General features: G+C 43.3%; 1 protein-coding gene across 2 annotated transcripts in view; it reads right to left on the bottom strand.

Moving 5' to 3' along the window:
* LAMP3 (lysosomal associated membrane protein 3) overlaps nucleotides 1-21912 on the bottom strand; it is a 30447-nt gene that overhangs the window by 8059 nt on the left and 476 nt on the right. For both annotated transcript variants that reach the window (XM_033089033.1, XM_033089023.1), the window contains exons 2-5: nucleotides 15162-15910; nucleotides 14171-14299; nucleotides 4587-4644; nucleotides 1027-1197 (exon numbers count right to left, since the gene is read on the bottom strand). In XM_033089033.1, the coding sequence (XP_032944924.1) occupies nucleotides 1027-1197; nucleotides 4587-4644; nucleotides 14171-14299; nucleotides 15162-15910 (1107 nt within the window). The remainder of the gene's footprint in view (nucleotides 1-1026; nucleotides 1198-4586; nucleotides 4645-14170; nucleotides 14300-15161; nucleotides 15911-21912) is intronic.

The raw sequence follows: 21912 nt of genomic DNA, 5'->3' as shown, positions 1-21912 counted from the left end.
AGCACTGTGGTAAAGGCCCAAAATGAAGGCAGAGATTGTGAGACTTGGACAAAATCTACAGAAACCAGGGGATCCAAGATAAGTAACACTTTGATCCTTCCTTTGTTACATGCTTTCCAGCAAGTTTATCAGAAGTTTTCTGCAGGCACATCTTCAACTTTATAATGGAGCTCAAAGAGAAATTAGACTCACATTACAGAAATTTAGTTTACAGCTAAACTTCCAGCTAAATCTTTATGATAATTCAGAGGTTCTCATAATGTCATTGAATTATGAGAGGGATGTTTTAGAAACTGAAGTTCTAAATACGTAGGAAGCTTTGTAACACAGTTTTCCCAGCAGAGAAAAAAGGGATTTTTTTTGGAAAGTCACCCTGGTCTCCCCCTGGCCTTCTTGCTAGGAACTGTTTCCCTCTGTCGTGGTTAAAACTCAAAGCAGAAGTTGCATGGAAACTAAGACTAACTATGAGGAAGCATTCGCCAGGTGGAACAGTATAAGAGGGGATCCAACAGAGTGTATTTCTATCTTGAATTATGGTATCTTTCTCTTTTCCAACTGCATATGGGGAAGAATCTATTCTGAAATTTTGAATTTTAGACATCACTAATACTCAGGATCTTTAAAGTGTTCTCCAAATATACCTGAGTGTACTAATAACAGTACTCAACAGCGTATAAAGGGGAGGTTGCCGCTGGTGTTTTCTGACTTGGGTGTGTTTGTGTGTGTGTGTGTGTGTGTTTAAATGATTCAGAATAAGTATTGGTCAGACAAGGAGGTTATATTCTCCTGTGGGAGAGCAGTGGACATGAGTGGGCTAAGGTGTCTGGTTTTGAGGTTGGTACTGACTCAGAGAGAAATGGTAGGAGAAATGGTTGGTCAGAGAAACTTGGCCCTAAGAGCTTTGAGAAATCATACTGTTCTAGAAAGTTCATGCTATTTCTTTGACAGTTTCAGACAAAAAACAATTTGAAACTACCCATGGGTCTCTGAAGTTTATGTTTGTGACGTGTTGAATCCTGAACTTACCATTTCCAAAGTGGTCATCTTCGAAATCAAAGGCTTGAAGTTGGACATTCATTGTTTTCAGTTGAAGGTGGGCAGACAGCTGGATGCTCTGTTCACTCACACACTTGAAGGAATGTCCAATCACAGTCTCAAACATCATCGCAGTACTTTTCATTCCTTGGTAAATTTTCTCTGAAAACACAAAGGTATTTCACAAAGGTATAGACATATAAGAATCTTGGCATCTAGCTGTTGAGTTCCAGCTATTGCTGGGTGGCCCAGGTACAGTTAAATGGGCTTCCTTTAGATGTGGATTTCTTTCTGGAGTCTGCCTTCTCATGAAAAATCACCCTCGTACTCATTGGGGACTTTTTCTGGTGCTCTGTTTGGAGAATAAGGGGGTAGCCTCACGTAAATTGGAATGTGACAACATTGAAATGAGAACTTCTGGAAATGTTTTCTTCAATTATTTTAAATGATTGAGACAGAGTTGGTGGGGACTATTGTCAATGTTTGGGGACCACAGAAAAGTGCCCACAAAAACTTCAGAAATGAATCAGAGCAGAGACATGCCAAGTCACCAAGTGGAACATGTCACCAGACTGACTATTAATAAAGCAAAAGGAGAGGCTAAGTCCATTATGAGGAGGGTTGTTGCATCCATCTGTGGGAACACAGAGAAGAGGGAGGCCCCTCTCTGCACATCTGAGTGCTGGCCGGGAGAGAAGGATCTGCTCAGAGACTGCCCTGTTTTATGACAGGTACACCTACCCTTTTCAAAGAGTCATATGCTTCAAGGCAGATGGGGTTAAACATTTAATCATATAATTAACTCCACCTGCTCTAATTCCATGCTTGCCAAGCACCCTTCTGATTATACTTCGGTTTTGAAAAAGGGAGAAAATTTACTAGCCGGAGGACCCAACTGTCTGTGGCAGTTATGGTGAGAAATAGTCATGTGATCAATGAACAAATCGGCATTCTGATTTTACACAACGGTGTCATGACCTTGAGTTAACATCTGTCTCCTTGAAGAGGCAGTTGCTACCCTATGGTGTGCTGACAGCTTCCGGGACTGAGGACCAGACTATGGACCTCAGTAAATTCAGCAAATTTTGCCTCCAAGGAATGCTCACAGCCGTTAGTGAGGGATTCTGGAGGGTGCCCTCCTCTCCTGCCTCTGTGGGTGTGTCTGCCTGTGTCTGAGATAATATCACACATGGAGGGTTTGCTTACTGTGTGCCAGGCGCTGTGCAAGTGCTTTACATACACTTTTTTTAAATTCCCCTAACAATTTTTTGAAGTAGGTATTGCTGTCTCCATGTTATGGATGAGGAAGTGGAGAGTCAGAGGATTGAAAACATTTGCTTAAAACCATACAGCTAATAAGTGGTATTTGTACTCAAGCAGTCTGATTCTAGAGCTTGTTGTCTTAACCATTATGCAGTTGTATCTCCTGCTCATTACTGTAGTAATTACTGTAGCCTCTTGGATTTTTACATGCAAATGTCCTACATGATGCACTGAATTATCTGTGTACACTACTGTATCATGTGTTATATCCCAGGGCAGTCTACTACTACCTCCTCTACTAACATGACAATGGTCATTACCACTGTAATTACAACTGATTACTGTTATTACGTAATGCTACCACCACCACCACCTCCCACATGAGAATTCTCGTAACTGTGACTACTACAAGTCCTGCTACTGCTGCTGAGTTTTGATTAGTGGGACCTGGTATTGTTTTACCCTTCCCTTAGTCTCTAAATTAGTTTCTGGCCTGACTTTCCCTTCTCCTGCCTCTTGAGACATTACTACCCTATTACTCGCTAAAATTTGGTTCATGTCTACTGATAACATTAGCAAACTTACGTTAGCGTTCAGAGTATTTATTCCCACATCTAAGTGAGTTCATGTTTATGAAAGTTAGTTGTCAACTATGACATCTTACTTACAGTTAACCAATAGCCATTGAAAACATCCTCTTGAACACTGTCAGTATAATATAGCTAATATTTTAAATAGACATTTCTCCACATTTCATTTCTTGGTAGGTTTCTTTAGTATAAGTTCCTTAATAAGATAAGTTTTAGCCAGTCAGAAGATACAATTTTGAAAAGGAGAAAACAGACATGAAAGCCCTTGGTAAAGTACCTGGTACAGAGGAGATAACGGTTTGTTACCTACGTTGTGGCTTTCTGGGCTCTGAGATACTCCCCCACTTGATTGAGAGCATTACCTTCCTAGAAGCGAACATTGTAGAAGTTCTCTCAATGTGCCCCACTACGAGCAATTCTCCATACAGAAACCAAAGTGAAGCTTTATAAAGGTAAATCTGATACATCATTTTTTGTCACCAAACCCTCTAATGGCATCCTTTCACACTTTAGAATAAAATCTAAAGGCCTCACCTTGCCTTGCTTACAGGCCCTGCATGCTCTAGCCTAGCGGCCCTTCCGACCTCATCTGCTGCTTCGCTCACTCTCCTGGGCTCACTGGCTCCCGCTGGCCCCTGAACACACTAGCAAGTTTACTCCTTGGGGCTTGTGCATCTGTTGTCCCTGCCACCTGGAAAGAGCTTCCCCAGGCCAACATGTCCCCAGATGGGGATATCCTCTGCTCCAACCTCACCTCGTCAGAGAGGCCTTCCTCCCCGGAGGGCTTCCCTGAGGCCCTACCTAGAATATTTTTCCAGTCCTCTCCATCCCCACCCTGCTTGTGTTTGCTCACAGGACTTACCACTACTTAACTGTGTATTATAATTTAATGTGTCTGTTTATGGTCCTCTTCCCCGTCCTAGAAGGTAAGCTCCATGAGGGCAGGGACTACACTCTGGATAATTATGGATCTCCAGTGCTTATTCCAGGGTTTGGCAGCTAGCAGGCACTAACTACAGTTTTTGTAGAATGAATACATGATTCCATGGTTATATAGAATAAACTGCACCATCAACAGCAAATCTGTCCCAAATCACTCTCCTCTTTACTGTCAATAGTGATTTCTGACATAATGTAGCACAAGCTCCTTCATGAGCAGACGAGCAAATAGAAGCACACAAAGATGTAGTAAGTGCTCCCAAAGTTATATCGCTAGCTACTCTCTCAGTCTGTTTTTCAAAAGCAGCATCAAAGATTCACAAATTCAGTGGAATGAAAAATGAGCTAACTTGGGGAATACAATCAATAACGTTGTAAAGATTTTGTGGGGGTCAGAGGGGCACTTGTCTCATTAGGGAGACCACTTCATGGACAGTGTAAGTGCCTGACCACTGCGCTGTACACCTGAAGCTGAAGCTGAATAATATTGTATGTCAACTATAATTATCTATATGTAGTCACGGGATATGGAGTATAGCAAAGGGAATAGAGTCAATGGAACTGTAATAGATATATACGATGTCAGAGGGGCAATAGATTGAGGGAGGGAGTTATCACTTTGTGAAGGGTGAAATGTCTAACTATTGCATTGTTTTGTACACCTGAAACTAATAAAAAAAGTAAAAGAAAAAGAAAGAAAATGAGCTAACCAGAAACATAGTATCATCGCTGGTGGAATGGCCTTCCCTAACTACTTACCTGGGTTTGAGACGGTCAAATAGGCTCCCACTTCATTCATATAATACGAGTTTTCATCCTGTAAAACAGCAGTGTGTTAATCTTTGAGTAACCTCTGTTTTTATGTTCATGATCCTGGCTTACAGACTTTGTTTAGGCAGGATTCCATCTATTAAACCCTTGATATGGCAGGATTCCAGCTATGAAATCCTTGCTATAGAGGTTTGGGGGTGTGCTGGTACAGAGCCATAACTGTGTTTGAAAATTTTTTAAAAAGTAAATATACCACACAACAAACAAATAATAAGAAATGCCTTGCCCTTGCCCAAAATTTCTCGACTGCACCCTTGTTGCTAGAGCCTGAAATTCAAATTCCACTGATATAATGTTATGAGTCCTTTTGGTTGGGCCCAGTTTCCCTCTGGTAAAATGCAAATTATGTGGAAGGGGGAGGGCTTGGAGGAGCATACATTAATCTATTACTAGTAATTAATATCTTAGGGTAGGGATTCAAACTGAGACCACTCATCCATAGGGCTATCACGCGTGGCCTCCAGGGGCTCCATAAACCCTCTGGGAAAAATAGTTTATGCAAAATTTTGCCTATGTTTCCCTGGGTAGACTATCAACTTCTTTAAACAGATTAAGGGGTTCATGTTTCCAAAATGGTTAGTTGGGGCCACAGTGAGTGATTCTGGGAAGAAATGGTTTACCCTGAGATCACTGGGTGTTCTCTACAAGAGGACCCCAGCTGGTTATGAACAGAAATATAAAGCAGGGCTTCACATTTTGTCCAGAGATTGTTCTTTTGGAAAAACAAAACAAATTACAAACCGGCCCTATAACCTCAGAGAGACTGAGGGTGTGAAACAAAAAGAATTGACTTGAGATATGGAAGGGTAAGATCAAAAAGGAGTTTTTATTTTTTAAAGTAGGTGCTGTATAGTATAATAGCTTTTAAACATTCATTGGAAAACTGTACACAAGTAAGGTGAAAAAAAATGGTGGAGCAGCCAAAATCAGAATCTGAAACTGAATTACCTTTAGCAGTTTCAAATCTAGTCACTCAATAAATTTAACAATAATAATTTTGACTACATTATAGTTCATTTGTACATTTGTGGATGAAATGATGATTCCTTACACAATACAAGAGTTCCAGAAATACAAACTATTTCAGTAAGGTCACTGCTATTGATACACTGAACTCCAGATATGATAATTCATTGAATTCACCTACCACATACTAGCTTCTTACCTTGTGCCAGGCACTGTAGCAGGCATTACCTGCCATACCTTATTTAATCCTCACAACAACTATGAGAGGAAATGGAGGCTCAGATTTGCCCAAGGTCATAACCCTGTTAGGTGGCAGGAAAGATATGACCCCAAGTTGCCTGTCTCCAAGTCTAGCCTTTAACTTCTCTTACATCCACTCCAGACCAGGCATTGCTCTAGGCCCAGGGAGAAGAATAAGACCTGGCTCCTTCCTTCGAGGTACTCAGTCTTGGGTTTCAAAGCCTAGTTGAACAATGTGTCTGGACCATCCATTTATTTTAGAGAGAAACATCTGTGACCCAATCCCTTCTTGGGTTGCTTCCACTTACCACTTACTCAGGTTTTTATTTGGGTTCCCTTTTAGCATAAGAGACGCCTGGACTTCAGGGCCCAAAGTCACTGTTACAAGAACCCTGCTCCATCCAAAGGGCAGAGAGGATCCATTGAAGGGTTTTAAGCAGACAGTGACATAAGCATGACTTTGTTTTTTGGAAATTGCTTGGACTGCAGTGCGAGAATGATTTAAGGGGCAGCAGAAGAACAGTGATGAGGCCAGCTCTGAGCCCATGGGAGACTTCCTGAATTCTCCCCTTTCTGGGGGCATCTCCTTGATCTATCTTCACATGAGGAGAGGATGCTTTGCATTTCTATAAAGATTTCAGTTTACTAAGTGCATGCTTTCACATACATTGCCTCCTTTGATCCTCACAACTCCCTGAAACAGAATAAATATTATTAGCTCATTTTACAGCCAAGAACAAAGAGACTCAGAGAAGTTAAGCCTCTACCTCTGATTTACATTGTCTGTAGGTGAGACAAGCAAGGTACGAGTATGTCAGCAGGATCCTCTCCCTACATTTTCCTCCATGGGATATGTGGGTATAGAGAAAAAAACTCACCGTGCAAGAAATTTCTTTCACATTCCCTGAAATGCCTATATATGCTATATATATGCTATACCCTATATATGCTATAACCATCTATTGGAAGCAGGACCAGCTACATATTTGTGGGGCCTAGTCCCAAGTGAAAATGTAGGATCTCTTGTTCAAAATCGTTAAGTGTTTCAATCAGTGACAGCACAGCATTAAGCCAGGCATGGGTCCTTCTGACTGCAAGGGTTCCACATTTCTGAAAAGCCAGCCCTGATAGGAAGGGCCCTTCCCGCTCCATAAGAACTGGTGCTCTATAGAGCTAATGCCAAAAGTGGGTCCTTCCAAAGCAGATGACAAGAGTGCTCACGTTTCACTGCGAGGTCATCTGAATGATGGAACGGGACAGAGCCTGGAGCCTGCCTCTGGGTTCCCTTCTATTTTGAGTGAGTCAGAGTTAACCAGTTGAGCTGATGTCTAGCTTTACGGTAAAGGAAACGCATTTGTTAGGTGAACTCATGTAAACAAAAGGGCAAGGGATGTTTATACTTTTCCTGAGATTCCAATTTTACGTCATTCATGCTGTTGACATCAAATGAGTCTTATCTAGACAATTGTGTCCACATTTTCCGTAGCGGTGTAGTGTTATTGATGGTTAAAGGAAATAAAGTTATCTCTTCTTTAAACTAGAGCAAAGCAATTTTTTAGACGTGGAAATTAAGAATTTGGAATAATTTGAATGGTAATAGGGCTGAAGTTTCTTCTAGATGAGGAGCTGGCAAGTTTTTTCTGTAAAGAGCCAGATAGTAAATGTTTTAGTTTCTCTGGTTCTTTGTAGCAACTATTCAACTGCCATTGTAGCACAACGCAGCCAGAGACGACACATACACTTACAAAAAAACTTCATTTGTGGACACTGAAATTTGAATTTCATATGATTTTCACGTGTCATATAATGTTCTTCTTTTCCCCCCAATCATTTAAATCATTCTTAGCTTGTGGACTGTACATTTTTTGGTGGCAGGCTGGGTTTGGTCTGGGGGCCATAGCTTGTTGACTCCTGGTCCACCCTACCGATGAAAAATAAGGTTGTTGAGCAAATCAGTTAGTTATGAAATATTATGCGGTGGCTTTCCTCCTATTTGGGAGAATAAAGTGTTGCCAAGAATTTTTTAATACTATTTTGAAAACATCTCTTTGTTCCCTTGCAGCCTTAGTTTGACTTGTCAAATCCATGAACATTCCAAAAATTTAATTTTTTCACTTATTCAGTAGAAGAATGGGGATAATAATAACAGAACTTACCGCTTAGGATGATGTGAGGATTAAATGCAGGAATCCATGTAAGAAACTTATCACAGAGTCTTTACTCAAATTCTAACTGGTGTTATCAACAACGGTAATAATAAATTAGGTTGCCCTCCCCAGTAAGCTTCTCTCATTGAGGGCAAATGATATTTCTTATCTGTTTCCTAGAGCTCAGATTACCACAAATAGAAAGAGAGAGAACAAACACGGGAGCTAAGTTTAGGTCCTCTTGATTAAATAAGCTGAGACCTCAGCTCTGGGAGGTGGAAGGCGCATGAATACAGAGCAGGGGGTGAGAGGTTCGGGAGCTTCAAGCAGATGTCAGAGTTAACCCAAAGCCAAAGGGAAAGTAATGACATGCCACACATTAGGCAGTTTATAGTGTCTGCTTTCTCCTTTGATACCCACATCCACAGGATCTTTCCCTGCCAGACGTTTTTCTTATTTGGGGTTTGGTTTGGAGAATGACAAACCTCTCCCATGCCAGATTCTTGAAGACAAAGGGAAAATCCTTTGTGTACCCATCAACATTGATGAAAGGGGGCCAGGCACTCCTAATAGTTGAATATGGTACTTGAGCACATAGCAGCAGCATGTCCATTTGAATGGACCGCATGCAAAAGGCCCATTTTACTCTTCCACCAATGGAATACTAACACAGTGGCTCTTCACTGCCGGTATTTAAAGAGAGCACTGCAGTATCTCATCAAAGAGATCCTAATTCCTCAAGGAACCTAAACACCCTCCTTAGCAAAACACAGGGTCCAGAGCAAGCCCGCCAATCACGCCTGCTGAGAAAGGCCACAGGCCAGTGACCACAAGGCCCAGGGTCCTCTTCGGGACGGTTGCAAAATGGATTGTAGGCGTTTCATAATCACAGATGTTCAGGTTGTGAATATTGTCTTCAACATTAATCAGTCTCAGCTTGTTATGATTACATCAAGACACCTTTGCTCTGGATATAGAAAAAGGAAGCCAAAGAGGTCATTTCTTTAGAGCTGCTGATCTACCTTTTGGCAACCTGGCCCAGAGAGCTTTGTGAAATTTAAATTCACCTCTTTATTGATTTATTTCCTCATCAAACATTTGCTAAAGATATACTATATATCAAGGCAGTGTTGGGCATTAGAGACACAAATGTGAATAAGTCATACACTTGCCTTCAGGACGGCAAAATGTGCAGTAAGTGTATTAATGGAGGCTGAGGAATAACAAAGGGAGGCTCAGGGAACCAAGAGAAGAAAAGTCTCCCAGTTTTACCTGGGATGGAGGTGGAGTATGGGGGTAGGGAAACTTCTTAGGGTGAAGATGAATAAGCCATCTTAAAGGATGAATGCAAAAGGGAGCTGAGGGGTTGGGAGGGTCATTCCAGGCAGAGAGAAAGCTGAAAGGAAAACAGCACGAAATGGTAGCTCACATGAGGGAAGTTCTAAATAGTGTGTTTGCTCAGTGTTAACACGTGAGCACTGATAACACTTCCCAGGAGTCTACAGGCTGAGAGGGCACCACACACCCCTGAAATGCTGTGGGGAAACATCAGGAGGGTTAGCAGCATTAGTTTTCCAGACTTCCGAGGGCCAGTACACCTCCTGGCCCTGGAACCCCTCCCTCCTGGGTGACTGATTTCTCCAACCAAGTGGATGAGAAAAGGATAATGTTGAGCTCAGAAAAATGAACTCAAAACAGTTCTGAAAGATGTTTTTAAAACAAACTATCTAATAGGGGCGGCTGGATAGTTCAGTTGGTTAGAATGTGAGCTCTGAGCAACAGGGTTGCCGGTTCGATTCTCACATGAGCCAGTGAGCTGCGCCCTCCACAACTAGACAGAAGGACAACGACTTGGAGCTGACGGGCCCTGGAGAAACACACTGTCCCCCAATATTCTCCAATAAAATTAAAACAAACAAACAAACGAAAAACACCCCAAACTATCTAAGCAGGAAGGAAGTTAGGGGTGGGGGAAAGGAGATATATTTATCTTGCCCCTGAAAGGTCTGAACAACTTTCAGCATGTCACTTTAATCAAATGAGACACTGTCACAGAAAGGTTTTCAGTTTTTGTAAAACATGGGAAATGAGAAAGGAAGCCCACTTCTCCTAACCCCGCTATGAGCCAGAAACCATGCTGAGCACTTTTATATATGCTAACCCCAGTCACCCTCAGAGCAGCCCAACAAAGACGTAATGGTTGGCTCCGTCTTATAGAAGACGAAACTGAGGCTCAGAGAGAGTGCTAGCGACTGGTCCATGGTCACCTAGAAATGGTATGGATAATTGAAATTTTGATTGAACACCATCAAGTGACAACTTAGGAGGCAGATTTTTCTTTACATTTCTGTCTTTGGCAGTACTTCAATTTTAAAATTATAAATTTGTCCATGATTTGAAGCCTGGAGACTGTATTGCTTTTCTCACATAATGTCTAGCTGAGTGTGGAGGACAAAGTAGGTGCTCAGTAAATTCTTATTGATAGGTTGGTTGATAAATCAGCCTTGCTAATCAGCATCTATTTTATCATTCTATAATTTGGTTCTCATTTGTAACTTCTATAATGTTATAACTAACATATACTCCTATTTTCCAAGACCTTGTGGACAAAAAAAAAGGGCTTCTATGGAAAGGAACCTCACAGGGTGATCTGATCATAAATTCCTAACTGGGAAGGTCGTGGTGAGTAGTCATGACCAAGGCCTATAGCTTCTTTAGTGAAAGGTTTTAAGCCCTGCCCATTGTTTTTGTGCATCTAGGTTAACACACCTTTGAAATGCCAGAAGTAATACCCCTCAAGAGAACACATAAACGTGTTAACTATCCTACAATCCGGCAATACTGCCTTGCTTTCTCCCACCTCCGTGTATTTTCCCACCTTAATTTCAAATGCATAAAAGAAGCTGCAAAACTGTTTTTCTTGGGAGCATTTGAGATCTTGCTCCCTGGCATATGTCATCAATTTGGCTCAAATAAACTTACAAAATGTCTCTATCGGTTTGGAGGTTTCTCACGTTGACAGCTCTCTTTTTTTCTAGGGCACTGGTTCTCACCAGGGGTGATTTTGCCCCCCTACACACACACATACCCAGGGGACATTTGGAAATGTCTGGAGATATTTTGGGTTGTGACAACTGGGGTTGGCACCTAGTAGGTAGAGGCCAGAAATGCTGTTCAAGTTTTCACAAGGCACATGACAGACCTACCACGAAGATGTATCTGGCCCCAAATGATATGGCTGCGGCTGTTGGCTGTAGTGCGGAAGATAGCAACCTTTGAAAAGTGGCTGGCTGAATTGCTGAGCCCATTTCTCCTGTGAAGGAATCTAGACAGCTTTCCTGCCCAAATGCATTTCACACAGCCTCCCTGCTGGGGCAGAAGGCACCTTCGCTGCAGACCAAATCTGGCCTCCAGCTGCAGTTTGTTTGGCCAGGCGAGTGTTCAAATTTTTAAAACATGGGTTACCAACATTTAAAAATCGTGTGCTTTTATAAAAAGATTTGGATTTTTGCCTTCTCTTGAACAATCAGATTGGGCAACACTGGTCTCTCATTACCACCCAATAGAGGTGACAGGTAAAATATTTAACAACTGGCACCGGAGGACAGCAGCCACTCAGAACGGACACCCGACCATTCAGAATGAACGCCCGCCATAAAAGACAGTGTCAGTCTCCCAGGCAAGATGCCGGCCCTGCCACTGGCACCACCAGCCACGGCTATGGAGGGGCTGTCCCCTAGGAGGAGGATGGCACTCCCTACCCTTCCTTTTGTCCCCTCACTACTGAGGACTATCAGTTGCCACTTACCTTCCCACACTTACTCTAATGTTTTTCTTAGGCCGATTTAATGGAAGAATGAAATCTTCCTTCTCATTGTCATCAAAAGTGGGAAAATATTTTAACTGTAAGATGTGGAAGAAGACCCAGAAGACCTAGGGTCATAGGGCACCAATGCAAACACCTTCCAAGAATGTTTGAGAGTTCCTGGTTCTATACATCTTTGCCAACATTAGGTATTACGCTATTTAAAAATCTTTGTTAATTAGATTAATTAAAAATAATGTCTTGTTATTTAAAAAGTGAGAAAATAAAAAAGACTGCCCGTGTTGAGGAAAAGGCAATGTTTCTTAGCCTACTTCACTCATTAAATTCTATGCTTAGCCCCTGTAATCTTTGAACTTGTGGCTGTTTTGGGGGGCTTACACAAGTTCTCTTTTTAAATGTAGAAATTCCTCAGAAGCACTTAGGCTGGTGGAAACTCTCATCTTCTGTGAGCCTCCTTGTTTCTTCTTGTCGCAGAGCTATGTCAGCTGTTTGGGGAACTGGTGCTGAGGAATAAGGTGAATCTGGTTGGTGAGACTCAGAGCAGCTACCACCGCACTTGGGGCCATGGACTGAGAGTGGCTCACTGCTCCTTCCTGCAGACAGGTGGACGGAGGGAGGCCCTGCTGGTCCTCCGAGCTCCACCAGGGCACTCATTTCCAGCCCACACGTCTGGAGGCACAGAGGACTTCCAGAAAGGCAGGAATTCAGCACTTGGGTGGAGTTTGATCAAATAGAGTCCAGCCTGAAGGCATCGGAAAGACAGGGATAGGAGGCATCAGGAGACAGGAAAGTAGCAAAACGAGAGGTTGAGGGTGTCAAGGAAAGTCCTGCGGGCAGTTCTGCCTAAGCCCTGGCAGCAGGGGAATTGCGTGCTACAGACAAATGCTGGAGGTTTCGATGCCTTCCCTTAAGCAGTTATTCACACGGGCAGTGGTCTGGGTGGAATTGAGCCTGAACTAAAGCATAGATGATTATGTCTGTATCCTCTGCCATTTTGCTGAAGTGACTTTTAAAAAAATTCTTGACACCTCTATAGTTTAACCTCATTTGTTGAGGGATACAGCACTTATTCTTCCCTAAATGTCCTTCTGACAAGAGGGATTATGTCTTGTCTTTCCCATTTGGTAGTGAAAGGAAACCACTGACTTCTCGAGTGTATCTCTAACCGAAGGAGAAAAGTGTGCACCAGGAGGATAAAGCCTTTCAGACCAAGCTAACAACAACAACCCCCCTTTATTAAACATTGTGCTGGACTGTTCATATATACCATTTCTAATCCTCTCAAGGGTCCTACTACATAGGTGTAATTATTTCCATTTTATAGATGAGGAAACAGGTCCGACTAGCCAGAGATCATGCTAGTCTATGTATTATGGTTGAGAGTCAATCTCGATTCGTCTGACAAAAGCCTATGCTCATTCTTCTCTAAAATCTGCTAACCAAGGTCCCTCTAACCTCAGCGGTCATGTGAGACAGGTAAGGAGGAGGCCCACACAGAGCCCCAGCTGAAAGGGTCCTCTCAGAACTTCCTCCTCGGCTCTTCCTCAGCCTATCTGAAAGACACTTTGGGGCATGAGTGGGAGGACCAAGACTGTATCCCCATGATATTTGCCCATTTCAGTCATTGCGATCATAGCCACTGGTTATCAAATATCTACTTTCCACATATTGGCCAGCACTCTTTACAGAGGTGATCTCTAATCCCTTTCCTCCATTTTTCAAAAGATAAAATAAATCTCAAACAGGTTAAGTTGCCTGCCTGATGTCACAAGGAGAACAAGTGACAGAATCAAATTTGCAGCCCAGACTCTGACCTCACGTGCATGCTCTCTCCACTCTATTCTGTTGTCTGCTCCCCTCCAGGCTATGGTCAGGAAAACCCAGTGCTGGGTTAGTCCCTGAATTTTGCCTGCTGTGGTTGGAAAGAACCCATTCTGACATTTGGTTTTGGCCTTAGAACAATTCTGTTTCTCTGGTGTCCACTGGGAATTTCTACAAGTCTGTTCATCTGTACAACTTCCTCCTTTGGGTGGTTTGCAAAGGTCACTTGTGTCCAGCTTCCCCAAGGCCAAGTCTCCCCTAAGAAACATCAAAGGCCTCCTGAAGCTGCACAGAGGAGGCTGAAGGGGGAAGAAGGCAAACATAAGATGTCGACACTTCCCTCCTCTCCATCTCCATGCCCCTCATTCTTATCAGAGAATATCTCAAAAGGCTCTGAGATCTGTTTCCCCTGGAACTTAAAGTGAAGTGTGGGATTGCACCACTGGGCCCCAGGGTGAGGGAAAGGGAAAGTGATGGTAGAGTCAGTCAGTGTAAAGTAGCTCAGCCCTCACCTTGGTGAATGTGAGATTCACAAATCCGCCCTGGAAATTCAAGAGAAGGTTGGATTCTCGGGAGCCACAATTCCCAGAAGCTTGAGTTGTATTGGGGTCGATATTGAAGTATCTCTGAGGTGAAAAAACCTAAATCAAATAAAATCGGTCAGCTCAATGAGATAGAGAAGAAAACTCTAGGCAGGAAACCAGCACAATAAATGAGCCTGAAATTCAAGGCTAGTGGGTGTTCAATTGAGAATTTCAAAGTCCCTCGACAAAACCTCACATTTTCAAACTGTTATGTTCATTTAAAAGACCTTTTACAGGAGGAGCTCTCCCACAGAAAGGAGCAGCTTGGCAGATAATTCATGGTGGGTATACTCCTGATGAGCTGCGTGAAATTTAATCTTTGTGAAATTACATATGCTGAAAGGTACTGCAGGAAAGGTTTGCTATCTAATGTACTTTTGTTTCAAATGTGGAAGTTTTACTTGAAATAAAAAACTGTGCAAAAAAAAGTATTAATTTTATGATGATTCCTTTAATAAATCAAATCATCTTCACCCCACTTCACCCCCTCAAATCTTTTTGTTAATCTGGATTTTTCATATGAGCGTCACAGCTGGCTGGAACCATGGACACCATCTAATCCAAACTTCTCGTTTCTCAGGGAAGTTGAAGGGGCTTGGAAGTCGCTGGGGTGGGGCCAGGCTGGGTCAACGGTGAACACACCCCAACACTCTGCTCGTGTTGGCCAAAAGTGAGGGGTGTGTATATTTAAATTTTTGGTGTGTGCCTTCCTCTCTCCAAGCAGCTACTGTCAGTTTCTATTTTTTATATATATTCTAAAACAGATTCACCATTTAATGGAGCACCTTGGAGAAAGAGGGGCTCACAGCTATTTATTCATTAAAAGACGTGGGGTACAGGAAAATGCTCATTCTGAGCAAAGCAAACTCCACTCAAACTGTTTTGAGGCTAGTGTTACAGTCCTATGGCCCCAACTTACCGACTCTGTGTCTTGAACTGTCAGCTGTATCCCCATCTCTGCTTTGATACAGAGCCTGCTTCCATTTAGAACTTGATAAATTCCAGTCTTAGCTGTTGATGGCTGAGGTGCAAGGGTGGGCCCAGGGGTTGTGGTGGCAGGTGAGGCAGTTTGGGTGGCATTGTGTATAACTGTGGTTGTTCCTGAAGCATGGGTGGGTTGAGTGGGCTTCTGACTGGTTGTGCTATTGCATGGTGAGGTGGACAAAGTTGGCAGAAGGGTGGTCAGCTTACTGGGTTGGGTGGTCTTCCCAGTTGTGTGGCTGACAGTCGCCGGGCTGGTTCCAGTTGTATGGGCTGGTGGAGTGATGGTGGGTGGGGGTGAACGGCGAGCTGCACTCGGGCCAATTGTAGCCTCAGTGACTGGAGTAGTTGTGTGAGAGGTGTTGGGTGTAGCAAGGGTTGTAATGAGGGTGTGGATTATTGGGCTGGTGGATGGGGTGTTGTTGGTAGTTACAGGGGAGGTTGTTGTTAGAGTTTGTGTTGTTGTGTGTGTGGTTGGGGTCTCCGAGTTAGAGGTTGTGGCAGCTATCGGAGAGGTGAGGTGACCACCCGTTGATCTTGCTGCTATCGTTCTGTGAAGCACTTGGTTAGTTGGTTGCAGGACAAGTTTTGCTGTGTCCTGGACTGTTGCTGCTCCCGTAGGCTGAGAAGAATCTGTGATTTCTGGAAACGCTTTTGCTCTTATTTGACTGCCATAATGCAAAATCACTGCAAATTAGGACACCAAAGTGTTAACACACTAATAGCTCACCAGGCCCCTCCCCCCCACTCCCATATAAATGTTTCTTCATTAAAAATGAACATGCATATTTCCAGATTTGGGGGAAATTTGCAAGGATATAACAATCAAGTACAGATTACCCCAAGAGTCTACCATGAGGCCACAGTTGTAATGTTTTGTATCCATGCTTTTGACAGGGTTGTGATCACACTGCAGACATTCTTCTGCATCCAGTCCCTGGGTGTGTTACTACTAACGAAGTGATCATGCTCAGTGAGATCTTAAGTGTCCATGCCTCTTTATCCCCCCGTCTTCAAATGTAAATCAAGACAATTGCTGGATGGCGGGGGGAGGGTGTTCCTGGGAAGAGCACAGCTGTGCTAACCTGATAGAGCTGGGGCAGCATGAATAATCATAATAAAGATTTACACAGAGTTGTATAGTTCGCACAGAACCATATAATCCCAGACTTGAAAGGGGTCTTAAAGATCATCTAGTCCAAACACTAATCTGATGTGTGAATTGGACCTATGAATATTTGCCACATATACATCTACTCTACGCTTAATTACTTCCAATAATGGGAGAGTCAGTGTCCTGTAATTTTTTTTACCTTGCCACCAGGTTTTCTAAATATAGACCAGATCCTGTCATTTCCTTGCTTAACCTTTTGAATGGCCCAGCCTTTCTTAACTAAGAAAGGAAATTGAGCCATAATTGCTCTGACACACCTGGCGGCCTGTCCTTCATATTTTGGCTTATATGCCAGTTCCTCACAGAGTCTTTCCTATATAAACTAGCTCCCCGCCCCTGGGATTCTCCATCGCAGTGTTATATTTATTGCTTTCATCACACTGATCACACATTGTAATTGAATAAGGGGGACGGTATTCAAATATTTAACAATAAGCCTGGCCAGACAGAGTGTCCCTGCAGAATATCAGCTCTGATTAAATGTTTATTTGTTGATTGTACATCTCTCCCACTAGACTAAAAGCAATCTTGAGGTGAGAACTGTGTGTATTTTTGTCATCACCAGTGCCTGCACAAAGAACATGTTCAGTGGATATAGACTGAATGAATAAATAACTGAATGGGTAAACGAGGATAATAGAATTGTAGACCTCTCGGATTACTGTAAGGCTCAAAAGGATTGGTTTAAGTGAAAGGCTTCATGGACCATTAAGCAGCGTGTGTTACTGTCACAGGTTCTCTCTCCTGGGCCGTCCCTGAAGGCCAGAAAGCTTCTGGCTCCTTTTCAACCAAAATAGTTCCATTCTTGTCTCCTTCCAGGCACCTAGCAAGTCAGAAAAGTGGACAAACTACAGATGATGTTCCTTGGGAGTTTATGATCAGGTACGTGAGAGGTGGTTTTGTCTCTTGAATGCTGTGGTTTCCTTGTGTTTACCCATTGTATTTACACTCATTGGAGCTGGAGCTGCCTGATGCTGGGAAGTAACTTGGGAAACACAGGGAAAAGGCAAAGGAGATCCCTCTACAATTGGTGTTTATAGTCCTGAAGTCCGTATCTAATCAAAATCATCCATAAACTCCTTTACTATCTCCCTCTTTCATTCGATACATTTCTGAGTACTTTCCCTATAATAATAACAACAATAAAAAATTCCAAGTTTACTAGACACTATATGGCAAGCAGGCTTCAGGTCAAAGGTCAGCTTTCACCACCTTCTCTCAAAACCCTCAGAAGGGTTCTATCTTTATTTTATCCCTTTCAGATGAGGAAACTCAGGTTTAGAAAATTCTATCAACTTGACCGTAATCACACAACTAGTACATTTTGGAGCTGAGACTGAAACCCCTATCTGAACCAAAGCGTGCCCTTGGATTTGGGGAAGGGTGGAGGTTGTGTTTGCCACTGGGAAGAATGATGAGAGAAGAGAGAAAAGCAGAGTTGAGCAGAATAGTAGGGTGTCCCTCTAGTGACCCCCACTCACCCAAACCTCATAATGGTGGTCCTTGGTGAGGCTCACATGCTGAAATAGTGATTATTTTCCAGAAGAAAAATTCTAACTTTAAGCGCAGTAGTAACAGTTATGAATTATTTCTGTATAGTTGGCTTGCAAGATGGAAAAGACAAAAGTATCAGTTCAAATTTCTTTGAATAACCTTTTAAAAAGTATTTTAAACAGTATTAATGACATTAAGTTACCTGAGACTAATATTAAAGGGTCTTTTTTGTATCTAAATGTTCATTTGGATAACTGAAATGTGTAACACTCAAGACCTGTGGATTTTATGGGCTTTAGGTTCACTATACGCAAAACCTATATTTCCAAAGCCCACATTGTAGAGCTTGGAGCAAGACTTTCCTTTCAAGATTGTTATGAAAGTTGGCAGTTGTTGAAGATTTATTTTCACAATTCACTTGGTCAAAATGCAAGTTGCTGGTTCGTTGGTCCAGAACCCAACAGGAACCCCATTAAGTGCATACTCTTACTATGGAAAATGAGAATTCATTCCCAGATGTGGTTTCCAGGAATATCTCGTAGTGAAAAGCAGAAATTGATGCAGAAAAATTTGGGAGACTGGAAACCACTTGCCTTTTGTTCCCTTGCAGAGATCATTAGATTCTTGATAAAATCCCACTGTGTGTGGCTTATGCGTATGAGCTAAAGTAGCGTATCCTTTAATAGGGGGAGCCTTTCTCATAAGATCGTTAGAACGCTTCTCTTAGTAGTGCTGACTGAATGCAAATGAGGGGGAAAGCACATTGGTCATTCACCAGTGCACAGCATCCAAAACAGAAACAAGAAAATTCATGGTAGCCATCAAGGTGTGCTTGGTGTCTAGGGTGGCTAGAGGTGATGGAGGCATGATGTCTTGATATGGTGTGTGCAACTTTGTGGTGGACAGAATGCTGGGCCAGCAGGTGGCTGGACCCAAAGTGACCAGACATGTCAGAGTGTGTTACAGATTGAACCAGTCTGGGAAATATTATTCTAATATCTTTCTCCTTCCCCTCTCTGGCCCCTCCCCTCCACCCTCCAGTTCCCTCTAGGAATGTGGGATATAAAAGATGGGCAGGTGATTAGATACAAAACTGACAGAGATAAGTATGCTGTGCATTGTAATACGTCCCAGAAAGTTCATGCATTTGTTAGGTACTCAGTGGAAATACTCTGAGAAATTCTGTTTTACAAAATCTATGCATATGACCACACATATATGAGCAATCTTTCCCAAAATTGGGTCATAGTTTTTAAATGAGACCTATGGCCCTATAGAGGTCAAGTTCACCAGTCTGTCTGAAACCCAAAAAAGAGCAGTGGACAGAAACAATGGCAGGGTATAGCTCAGAATCTGTCTCAACCCTCCCTCTACTCAAAAAAACACAGCCCTGGAGCCCACACAATGATTGCCAGGCTCCCCACCCCTCCAGCCTCTCTTCTCCCGGATTCAGGAGACTCAGCAAACAAGTACCCCAGGGCCTTGATCCATTGCTTGGACTCTTCTAGCAGGTGAGTCACAGGAAGAGGCGTGAGAAGGTTTTGGTTCCCCTACAACCTTCAGGAGAGGCTGAGAGATGACTCCTCAGCCAGGCCCTGGGTAAGTCAGTGGCCACACAAGGGCATCTACTCTAGTATTTCCCGGATAGTGAGTCCTTCCCAGATAGACTTTGGTTTCCCTACCACACTGAATTCCACAGAAACGTAGGAGCCCCCTGTGAGCCCAGCTCCATGCCAGGCACTGTGGATAGGCCTTTGTTCTCAGGGGCTCAAAGCCTCAGCAGCCTGACACGCAAATAGACCAGACTCCTCAGTGTGGCAAGTGTTACTACTGAAGTAGGCCCCAAGTACTATGGGGTGGGGTGGGGAATCCAAAGCAAGGGGAAATGCTTCAGGCAGACAAGAAAGGAGGAAGCGCACGTGCAAAGTCATGGAGACCTCAGAGCCTGGTGTACCTGGAGAATACCCTGGGAGAGGGGGGGAAGCATGATGGAGACATAAGGAGGGTGTGGGGAAGCGGGAATGAGGAGGGGTTCAGCAGGGAGCAGGCCTGGCAGATCTTGGAGGCTACACTTTGTCTGCAGAACTCTAAGAAACAGTTGGGGAGTAAATGGAGCACTACGGCCATATCCAGGGGCAGGGAACTGTGTTCAGCCCCGTAGCACTTAGCGCCCCCCACCTCAGAACTTTCTTTGGCACCTCCCCAGGCAGCATAAGCAGACCCAGCTGGGTGCAGCAGGAAGACTTTCTGGGTGTGTAGGGTGCCAGGGGTGGGCCCTTAGCAAGATAGTACTATTTCAGTTTAGACATAGATCTTTTAGCAAAAAGATGTAAATCCTTCCTCTGCTAGTTTCCTGTGGGACTTGCGATTCAAAGAGAACCCTTGAACAGAAGGGGCTGTAGCCCTGCAGCAGACTGCTGGCTGACAAATCCAAAATCCAGCGTTCCCTTTTCCCTGAGTAACAGAACCACAGTTTAAGCTGAGCACCTACTGCCTGGGATAAAAAAAACCTACATCCAAGCCTCTTTTTCAGCTGGGGGGGAATGTGTGACTGAGTTTGAGCCAAAGCACGAGAAGTGGTAGGGTTTTGTGGGCCTTCTGGGAAGGCTGCTTGAAGGAAGCTCAATCACCTATGTGGCTTCTCTATTGCCTTTCTGTTTTCCTTCTTTAACAAGCCTGTAACTTGTATGTGATGGCTGGAGCTCCAGCAGACATCTAGAACCAGGAGGAGACCTTCTGGGCACAAGTCACACATAGGGTGGTGGGCTCATGACACCAGACCTGGTCCAAGTTCCTCTGGACTTGTTATCACATGAGAAAAAAACAAACATTTATCTGGTTTGATTCACTATTATTTGGGGCTTGTCATTTATGTGCAACTGAACTTAAAGTTAACTGATACAAACTTCAATCGTCTCATTTTATGAGGAAGGCATTTGTGACCAGGGAAGTAAAATGACTAGATAATGATCACCCAGCTAGTTTACCCAGAAGCTGTGTCTCTTCTAGCAAAATGTCAAGGGTTTTCTCACCTCCAATTCAAAGTATTTCTTGAATGTAGGCATGTAGGGCCATGTGGTGCAGTTGTGCAGAGCGAGGATCATAAAGCTGGACTTCCTGGATGCAAATCTCAGGGCTACCACTTGCTAGCTGAGTGACCATGAGCAGTTCCTTAACCTACCTCCATATTCTCATCTGGAAAATGGGGCACTTTTATGCTTCATTCACTTAGTTCACCTCTGAGAATTTGCAGCTCAAAGAGGAAAGGGCAACCTGCCCTTGCATTTATTGAGAGCACTCATTGCAGTCCTGAATCTGGCAGACATCTGTCAGCCATTGAATTGGCACTCACACACGGGTTGCCGAGGGTTACTGCCACACTGAGATCTTTCGCTTTTTTATTAGCTTGCCCTGCTAAATGAAATGATGACTTCCCCTTTTGCCTCGAAAAGAATGTGAAACCTGAATTCCAAAAATATGGCACAAGGAAAAGCAGCCTTGAATAAGGCAACTGGCCTGACCCTTCACCCAACCTTCACAACAATTCATGTTACAATCAAGTGCCACTGTGTCCCCTTCTGAGTAGCTCACAGGGCTACGTGGACAGAGCTAGTTCCCTCACATGTTAAATTCAGTGGTTCCAGAAGGAATTGTGAGCCAACCAGCAAACGTCATAACAGCACACAAGAGGACTCAGTGTTTTTTAGACAGAAAATGCTCTTCATGAAAGCAGGGGGTGGGAACATAAAATAGTCATTAAAAGCTCAGTTTCCCAGGCAATTTCTCTGATCTGAAATATATATATAAAATGGTAAATTTTTAAAATCGTTGACCACCTGGCTTACACCTTTCTGAAATGACACAGTTTGTCAGACCATATCTCATTCATCTTCACAATTCACTGTATAGATAAACATAGCATTTCCATTTGAGAAAAACAGGCAAAGCAAGACACGATGTACTTTTCCCAGACAATGTAGCAAGAGCCCCATTTCTAAACCCTGGCTCAGTTCTCTGTCTC

Source organism: Rhinolophus ferrumequinum, chromosome 2 (assembly GCF_004115265.2).
Source record: "Rhinolophus ferrumequinum isolate MPI-CBG mRhiFer1 chromosome 2, mRhiFer1_v1.p, whole genome shotgun sequence".
In the NCBI taxonomy this organism is placed as follows: domain Eukaryota; kingdom Metazoa; phylum Chordata; class Mammalia; order Chiroptera; family Rhinolophidae; genus Rhinolophus; species Rhinolophus ferrumequinum.
This window is presented reverse-complemented; position numbering and strand designations above follow the sequence as displayed.